The following is a 10,067-nucleotide window of genomic DNA, read 5'->3' as shown; positions in this document are numbered from 1 at the left end:
GGATATATTTTCTGTGGCGTGTGACAAACCATCGTCGACTTCGGACAGATTATAGCGTTTATTTTGTTGGACACAATCAACCTAAGGAGTAAATGTTTTATTGCGAAGGTTGAATAGCATATTTATACCCCTCTGGAGTCGGAATACCGTTTTGGATTATGGAACACGTTGGATTATCAGTATCAGCCTCGACGTACTGTCTGGTTATGATTACGTTCTTAGTGCGGACAAGCCTTGGAGACATGAATTATGCTATTCCGGAGGAGATGAAACGCGGATCTGTGATCGGAAACTTGGCTAAGGATCTGGGGCTGGATGCGAGAGGATTTTCTGCTCGTAAGGCTCGTTTGGATATGGATGGCAGTGGTCAACGTTATTGTGACATTAATCTGAGTACTGGAGATTTCGTTGTGGCTGAAACAATAGACAGGGAGGAGCTGTGTAGGTCGAGGCTTTCTTGTTCTTTAAAATACGAGCTTGTGTTAGAGAATCCTCTAGAATTGCATCGTATTATTGTGCAAATTCAAGATATTAACGACAACTCTCCAGTATTTTCTGATAACCGCATTGAACTAGAGATCAGTGAATCAGCCGATAGGGGAACTCACTTCCTCCTCAGCGAGGCTCATGATGCAGATATAGGGCAAAACGCAGTTCAAAAATATTCCCTTGAGAAAAATGACTACTTTGGAATAAGTGTTCATACAAACCCAGACGGAGGAAAATACAGTGAGTTAGTTCTTGAAAAAAAGCTTGATCGAGAAATACAGCAGGAGATGAACCTCATACTGACTGCGGTTGATGGTGGGACTCCTCAGAGGTCTGGTACTGTTGTTATACACGTCACAGTTTTAGATGCGAACGATAATATCCCGGTGTTTAGTCAGAATGTCTACAAGGTCAGTCTACCCGAAAACGCTCTGTTAGGTACAGTAGTAACAACAGTAACGGCTACTGATGCAGACGAAGGACTGAATGGCGAGGTGACTTATGAGTTTAGTCGTGTAAGTAAGAGAGCAGCGAAACTGTTTTCAATTAATAAGACCACCGGAGAAATAACAGTTAGAGGTCGTATTGATTTTGAAGAGGAAACCTATTATGAAATGAGCCTAGAGGCAAAGGATGGATTAGGCTCAGCTTCAAATTGTGAAGTGATTATAGAAATCACAGATGTGAATGATAACGCACCGATGTTATATATAACATCACTTAACAGTCCTGTTCTTGAGAACGTGTTACCTGGCACAGAGGTGGGAATTATTAATGTACAAGATAAAGACTCGGAAGGAAATAGACAGATCCGCTGCTCCATTCAGCAAAATGTTCCCTTCAAATTAAACCCCTCAATCAAAAATTATTATTCTCTGGTTACCACAAGTAAACTAGACCGTGAGATGATATCAGATTATAACATTACGATCACTGTTACGGATCAGGGGTCTCCACCCCTTTCCTCCTCAAAGATTATTCATTTATCTGTCTCTGACGTCAATGACAATCCACCTGTGTTTGAAGAACAATCCTACAGCGCCTATGTGACTGAGAATAACAAGCCTGGCTCCTCTATATGTTCTGTTACTGCCAGAGACCCAGACTGGAGACAGAACGGTACAGTGGTCTATTCTCTACTGCCCAGTGAGGTCAACGGTGTTCCAGTGTCGTCATTCTTATCCATTAACGGAGACACGGGGGTGATCCATGCTGTGAGACCATTTGATTATGAACAGTTTAGGAGATTCAAAGTCCACGTTGTAGCCAGAGACAATGGTTCTCCTCCGCTCAGCAGCAACGTGACTGTGAGTTTCTTCATAACAGATGAGAATGATAACTCTCCACAGATATTATATCCTGCTACAGCAGGGAACTCCTTGATGACTGAGATGGTCCCCAAAGCTGCCATGGCGGGGTCGCTTGTTTCTAAGGTGATAGCTGTGGATGCTGACTCTGGACAGAACGCGTGGCTTTCATATCAGATCATGAAATCAACTGATGCGGGACTTTTCTCTATAGGTCTCCACAGCGGAGAGATCAGGGCACAGCGGGACATTTCTGAATCTGACAGTATGAAGCAGAACCTTGTTATATCAGTGAAAGATAACGGACAGCCCTCTCTCTCTACAACCTGTTCAGTATATTTACTCATATCAGACAACTTGGCTGAAGTTCCAGAACTGAAAGACATGTCTTATGATGGGAGTAGTTCCAAACTAACCTCCTACTTGATCATCGCACTAGTTTCCGTTTCCACCTTTTTCATCACTTTCATTATTCTCATCGTGGCCGTGAGGTTTTGCCGTAGGAGAAAGCCTCGAATGTTGTTTGATGGAGCAGTCACCATTCCCAGCGCGTATTTCCCTCCCAACTATGCAGAGGTGGATGGAGCTGGAACTCTCCGTAGCTCTTACAATTATGACGCATACCTGACAACGGGCTCACGCACCAGTGACTTCAAGTTTGTTACGCCATACAACGACAGCACGCTACTGTCTGATAACACTCTGAAGAAGAACCTAAACATCTCGGTTGAGGACAGCACACACATGCTGAATACCGCTGGGGAATTCGAGGTGAGCTAACATGGCTGCACTAATGTGTTTTCTCTCTCACGATTTGAACATTGTAAGCAATTATTATGAATTGTACATGATTAACTTTTTGAGAATGCCCAAGCTATTCCATGTCTTACAATATTTTAATTGGCTAGTATAATCGTCGTGTCCTTTTTATACCATGTGCATTTTTAGAAGTTTGAAGCAATAACCTTACATTAATGTAGCTATAACAACCATATGCCATTTAATATAGAATTGAAACGCTAGCAATGTATTTCGAAGTTAAGATAACTTTACATCTTGCAGACATATTTCATTGGCCAATGGATATATATTATATGCTACCGAATGTGATTTTTGCTACTGTAATGTACGGGTAGAGTGTTGGCCTATCCCCTCTCTCTTTCGATGAATTATCCTTTCGAGCTGGAATATTTAGCAAAGCATTATCAATGAAGATACACTGCAATAGCCCAGAGAGAAACCGATGTTTTTTCAACAGTCTTGCGATCCTATCTCCAATTGCTGCTGTTCAACAAGGATTCCAACAATTCCGTTTCAGAACCAGTAATGTAGACAGCGCCAACAAGCTACTTTTTCATTGATATGTAAAGGCCTTTGCGAAATGCTTTCCTCTAGGATATGTTGATAATGTTTAATGTGAATTAGGGCCTACACTCTATCATGTCGTGTACCCTAACTAAATGTTATGCTACAATTCCTATTTACATGGGTTTCGTTGAAGTAAACGGTTGCGTACGGGCTTGCTTACACCAACTCTGGAAACGAGAACTGCGAACAGCGCACATGTAAAAAAAAATCTACATGCCACAAAAGTGTAGCCTATAGTTGACCATGTTTGTTTTAATTGCTCAAATCGAAATCAACATGACGATATGTATTACATTTAGAAATGTACTAATTGGCACAAAACTTTACCATCTACCTAAAGTAATATCATTGTATTTGCACGATTTACATTATAGGCTAATTGTTTCCATGTGGAATACTTTGTTTGAAGCCTATTGCAGTTTTTGAAAAGTACTCAGTGTGTCGCTATTCACCAACTATTGTGGAATATAGCTCTCTCCACCTTCTAATGTCATATGTAAAGAAGGGAGAGAGGGTCGTAGAAAACAAATCTATCGGCAGCACTGAATATTGGGCTGTTGATCTTCAGTCTTTTTTTTACATTTTGATCTCACGCAGTCACCAAGAGTGTGGTTGGTATCTGGTTAATTCTGACAATGGAATACAAAGGATTCTCTCGTTCGGTCTGGATATTCGATCTGATTGTCTTCATGTTCCTTCTGCGGGACAGCAATGGAGATATGAGCTATTCTATACCGGAGGAAATGGAACTGGGATCTGTGATCGGGAATATTGCGAATGATCTCAGGGTAGATCATAACATACTTTCAGCTCGAGAGGCTCGTTTAGAAATGGATGGCAGCAGTAGGCGTTATTGTGAAATAAATCGGAGTACTGGTGATTTGGTTGTTGCTGAGAGAATTGACAGGGAGCAGCTTTGCGGACGGCGGATTTCGTGCGCATTGGAATATGAAATGGTTATGGAGAATCCTTTGGAATTACACCGCCTCGTTGTTCAGATACAAGATATTAATGATAATTCCCCACAGTTTACGGAAGATGTCGTGAAATTCGAGATCAGAGAATCAGCAGACAAAGGCGCTCGATTTACTCTCAATGAGGCTCACGATGCAGATATCGGACTGAATGCTGTTCAAGGCTACAGCCTACAAAGGAACGACCATTTTACCTTAGCTGTTAATACGAACTCTGACGGAGGGAAATACAGCGAGGTAGTTTTAGACAAGGAGCTGGATCGTGAAAAACAACAGGAGGTGACATTGTTACTGACTGCGATTGACGGCGGAAATCCGCAGAGATCTGGTACAGTAGTCATACACGTCACTGTGCTGGATGCAAACGATAATATTCCAGTATTTAGTCAAAAGGTCTACAAAGTCATGATACCGGAAAATTCTCCAATCGATACTTTGGTGGCAACTGTTAGAGCCACAGATGCTGACGAGGGAGCTAATGGGGAAGTAACCTATGATTTCGGTCGTGTTTCAAATGAGGGGAATCAATTGTTTAAACTTGACCCTACAACGGGGGAAATTAAAGTTGGCGGAAAAATTGATTATGAAGTAGAGTCGATTCATGAATTACGGATCAAAGGAAAGGACGGGTCGGGATTGTCCTCTTTTGCTAAAGTTATTATTGAAATCACTGACGTGAACGATAATGAGCCCGTGATATCTCTTAAATCTTTAAAAAATCCAATCCCTGAGAATGTGTTACCGGGCACTGAGGTGGGCATCATCAATGTACAGGATAAAGATTCGGAGAGAAATAGACAAGTTCGATGCTCCATTCAACAAAATGTTCCCTTCAAATTAAATCCTTCAATTAAGAATTATTATTCTTTAGTTACAACAACTGAACTAGACCGTGAGATGATATCAGATTATAACATCACAATAACGGCTACAGATGAAGGGTCTCCACCTTTGTCCTCTTCGAAGACTATTAATTTATCTGTCTCTGACGTCAATGACAATCCACCTGTGTTTGAAGAACAATCTTACAGCGCCTTTGTGACTGAGAATAACAAGCCTGGCTCCTCTATATGTTCTGTTACTGCCAGAGACCCAGACTGGAGACAGAACGGTACAGTGGTCTATTCTCTACTGCCCAGTGAAGTCAACGGTGTTCCAGTGTCGTCATTCTTATCCATTAACGGAGACACGGGGGTGATCCATGCTGTGAGAGCATTTGATTATGAACAGTTTAGGAGATTCAAAGTCCACGTTGTAGCCAGAGACAATGGTTCTCCTCCGCTCAGCAGTAACGTGACTGTGAGCGTCTTCATAACAGATGAGAATGATAACTCTCCACAGATATTATATCCTGCTACAGCAGGGAACTCCTTGATGACTGAGATGGTCCCCAAAGCTGCTATGGCGGGGTCGCTTGTTTCCAAGGTGATAGCTGTGGATGCTGACTCTGGACAGAACGCGTGGCTTTCATATCAGATCATGAAATCGACTGATCCGGGACTTTTCACTATCGGTCTCCACAGCGGAGAGATCAGGGCACAGCGGGACATTTCAGAATCTGACAGTATGAAGCAGAACCTTGTTATATCAGTGAAAGATAACGGACAGCCCTCTCTCTCTACAACCTGTTCAGTATATTTACTAATATCAGACAACTTGTCTGAAGTTCCAGAACTGAAAGACATGTCTTATGATGGGAATAGTTACAAACTAACCTCCTACTTGATCATCGCACTAGTTTCCGTTTCCACCTTTTTCATCACTTTCATTATTCTCATCGTGGCCGTGAGGTTTTGCCGCAGGAGAAAGCCTCGAATGTTGTTTGATGGAGCAGTCACCATTCCCAGCGCGTATTTCCCTCCCAACTATGCAGAGGTGGATGGAGCTGGAACTCTCCGTAGCTCTTACAATTATGACGCATACCTGACAACGGGCTCACGCACCAGTGACTTCAAGTTTGTCACGCCATACAATGACAATACCCTGCGTGCTGATAACACAATGAAGAAGTGTCCAGTTGAGATCATTGGAGAAAATATCATGACACTGAACTGCGCAGGCGACACATACGAGGTAAATCATAATTACTTAACGTAATATAGAAATGGCAGGTCGCTATGAAATGCTATACTTTTTTATTTTAGACTACCTGCTTGAATATATAAGCTTACTTGACTTCAATTTCACCTCATGTCTTGTTATAGCATTTTAGAGGATGTTTTTTTTTTTTTTGGAGCTGATATCTTGTAATAGGCTACTTCATGCCTGCTAGTCGTAGCAAGCTCTGTTTGTAGGGGTAAACGATGTATTGACGCGTATTTCTTCACTATGCAACGCATAAAGGCATTTCAACGTTAACGAGTCTGTCATCCTAACGTTATGTATTGCGTAAGCCTGCGTTGTGCGTGTGTTATCCTGAATAATATAAATTGGAGTGGCATTATAACAGCAGAGACAGCAACTACAATATGTCATGTAAATATACATATAGTTTGTTTATTTCAACTGCAGTTTTTTCAATACATTATTTTCCACGGCGAATAAGCCTCTTTCATTTTGCATTCAGGCAATAAGTTCCCTCTCTGTATTTGAGTGTAGTTCACCAGCATGCTAACACATTTCTGTTAGAATCTGAGGGATATTTTATCAAGCTAGACCTCTGGAGATGAGGTGTCAATTGATACGAAGTATTGTGGTCGCCACTACGGACACAGCCCGTCAGTTAAGCAGGCCTAGTCGTTTCAGCACCACACATGTGGACAGCCCACAGAAGCGCATTGAAAGGGGAAACGGTGTAATGACTACTGAGCTATAACTATACAGCAAGTTTGTCCTGTTAATTATTTACCAAACTATTGACAGGTCTTGGTAATTACTTTAACTTGTTGTGGGCACATACTGTATGTTTTACCTACGGGGTATTCACGATCACATGTTTTACTGCTTAACTTTAATTGCATTCTTTGTATTAGAATTGCAACACATCTAGAAATGTGATTAGAAGATTTGGATTGTAGTTTTCTAATGAATACTCTACGTGTCGCTGTTCACTACGTATTAGACGTTATGCACATCTCCACCCAGTTTACCCATAGGAGGGACGATATCTTTTCTGTGGCGTGTGACAAACCATCGTCGACTTCGGACAGATTATAGCGTTTATTTTGTTGGACACAATCAACCTACGGAGTAAATGTTTTATTGCGAAGGTTGAATAGCATATTTATACCCCTCTGGAGTCGGAATACCGTTTTGGATTATGGAACACGTTGGATTATCAGTATCAGCCTCGACGTGCTTTCTGGTTTTGATTACGTTCTTAGTGCGGACAAGCCTTGGAGACATGAACTATGCGATTCCGGAGGAGCTGAAACGCGGATCTGTGATTGGAAACTTGGCTAAGGATCTGGGGCTGGATGCGCGAGGATTTTCTGCTCGTAAAAATCGTTTGAATATGGATGGCAGTGGTCAACGTTATTGTGACATTAATCTGAATACTGGAGATTTCGTTGTGGCTGAAACAATAGACAGGGAGGAGCTGTGTCGGTCGAGGATTTCTTGTTCTTTAAAATACGAGCTTGTGTTAGAGAATCCTCTGGAATTGCATCGTATTATTGTGCAAATCAAAGATATTAACGACAACTCACCAGTATTTTCTGATAACCGCATTGAACTAGAGATCAGTGAATCAGCCGATAGGGGATCTCACTTCCTCCTAAGCGAGGCTCACGATGCAGATATAGGACAAAACGCAGTTCAAAAATATTCCCTTGAGAAAAATGACTACTTTGGTTTAAGTGTTCATACAAACCCAGACGGAGGAAAATACAGTGAGTTAGTTCTTGAAAAAAAGCTTGATCGTGAACAACAGCAGGAGATGAACCTCATACTGACTGCGGTTGACGGTGGGACTCCTCAGAGGTCTGGGACTGTTGTTATACACGTCACAGTTTTAGATGCGAATGATAATATTCCGGTGTTTAGTCAGAATGTCTACAAGGTCAGTCTACCCGAAAACGCTCCGTTAGGTACAGTAGTAACAACAGTAACTGCTACTGATGCAGACGAAGGACTGAATGGAGAGGTGACTTACGAGTTTAGTCGTGTAAGTAACAGAGCAGCGAAACTGTTTTCTATCAATAAGACCACTGGAGAAATAAGAGTCATGGGCCCAATTGACTTTGAAGAGGAAACGTATCATGAAATAAGCATAAAGGCGAAGGACGGTTTAGGGTCAGCTTCGAATTGTAAAATTATTATCGAAATCACAGATGTGAATGACAACGCACCCATGTTATATATAACATCTCTTAACAGCCCCGTTCCTGAGGATGTGTTACCTGGCACTGAGGTGGGAATTATTAATGTACAAGATAAAGACTCAGAGAGAAATGGACAGGTCCGTTGCTCCATTCAACAAAATGCTCCCTTCAAATTAAACCCGTCAATCAAAAATTATTATTCTCTTGTCACCACAAGTAAACTAGACCGTGAGATGATATCAGATTATAACATCACAATCACTGCCACTGATGAAGGGTCTCCACCCCTTTCCTCCTCAAAGACTATTCATTTATCTGTCTCTGACGTCAATGACAATCCACCTGTATTTGAAGAACAATCCTACAGCGCCTATGTGACTGAGAATAACAAGCCTGGCTCCTCTATATGTTCTGTTACTGCCAGAGACCCAGACTGGAGACAGAACGGCACAGTGGTCTATTCTCTACTGCCCAGTGAGGTCAACGGTGTTCCAGTGTCGTCATTCTTATCCATTAACGGAGACACAGGGGTGATCCATGCTGTGAGAGCATTTGATTATGAACAGTTTAGGAGCTTCAAAGTCCACGTTGTAGCCAGAGACAATGGTTCTCCTCCGCTCAGCAGTAACGTGACTGTGAGTGTCTTCATAACAGATGAGAATGATAACTCTCCACAGATATTATATCCTGCTTCAGCAGTGAACTCATTGATGACTGAAATGGTCCCCAAGGCTGCTATGGCGAGGTCCCTTGTTTCCAAGGTGATAGCTGTGGATGCTGACTCTGGACAGAACGCGTGGCTTTCATATCAGATCATGAAATCGACTGATCCGGGACTTTTCACTATCGGTCTCCACAGCGGAGAGATCAGGGCACAGCGGGACATTTCAGAATCTGACAGTATGAAGCAGAACCTTGTTATATCAGTGAAAGATAACGGACAGCCCTCTCTCTCTACAACATGTTCAGTATATTTACTTATATCAGACAACTTGGCTGAAGTTCCAGAACTGAAAGACATGTCTTATGATGGGAGTAGTTCCAAACTAACCTCCTACCTGATCATCGCACTGGTGTCCGTTTCCACCTTTTTCATCACTTTCATTATTCTCATCGTGGCCGTGAGGTTTTGCCGCAGGAGAAAGCCTCGAATGTTGTTTGATGGAGCAGTCACCATTCCCAGCGCGTATTTCCCTCCCAACTATGCAGAGGTGGATGGAGCTGGAACTCTCCGTAGCTCTTACAATTATGACGCATACCTGACAACGGGCTCACGCACCAGTGACTTCAAGTTTGTTACACCATACAATGACAACACGCTGCGTGCTGATAACACAATGAAGAAGAGTCCAGTTGAGATCATTGGAGAAAGTATCGAGACACTGAACAGCGCAGGCGACACATACGAGGTAAATCATGCTTTTAACGTTATCGCCGATGAATACATGATTGCTTATGATTGTGAGTCTGCTTATAACCTGCTTGAACTTATTTGAATTCCACCACTCTGAATTCCAAGGTATCTGAGCTTGTCCATCGCACATTTGGAGGATGGACAATGTTTTTTAATATCAAAAACTGCCATGTTTTATTCGTGCTGTTGTCTAATTAGCTCCATTCCTATGACCAAACATGTATGGATGCACATGGATACATCATACAGCACA

At 42.1% G+C, this 10,067-nt stretch overlaps 2 protein-coding genes across 2 annotated transcripts; both read left to right on the top strand.

The window, feature by feature from the left end:
- Positions 1 to 206: 206 nt before the first annotated feature.
- Positions 207 to 2,576, top strand: LOC308155831 (protocadherin gamma-A11-like; the record flags this gene model as incomplete). The annotated part of the gene is made up of 1 exon (XM_080529203.1): positions 207 to 2,576. One exon carries the CDS (start codon positions 207 to 209, stop codon positions 2,574 to 2,576), a length of 2,370 nt encoding a protein of 789 aa, XP_080385329.1.
- Positions 2,577 to 3,994: 1,418 nt separating this feature from the next.
- On the top strand, positions 3,995 to 9,896 carry LOC308155830 (protocadherin gamma-A12-like; the record flags this gene model as incomplete). Its single annotated transcript, XM_080529202.1, has 2 exons — positions 3,995 to 4,459; positions 8,058 to 9,896. The coding sequence occupies 2 exons, from the start codon at positions 3,995 to 3,997 to the stop codon at positions 9,894 to 9,896; spliced, it is 2,304 nt and encodes a 767-aa protein (XP_080385328.1).
- Between the last annotated feature and the right edge of the window lie 171 nt (positions 9,897 to 10,067).

Source organism: Nansenia antarctica, assembly GCF_963989245.1.
Source record: "Nansenia antarctica genome assembly, chromosome: 4".
NCBI classification, from domain to species: domain Eukaryota; kingdom Metazoa; phylum Chordata; class Actinopteri; order Argentiniformes; family Microstomatidae; genus Nansenia; species Nansenia antarctica.
The sequence above is the reverse complement of the archived record's forward strand: the minus strand, read 5'-3'. Positions and strand labels throughout refer to the sequence as shown.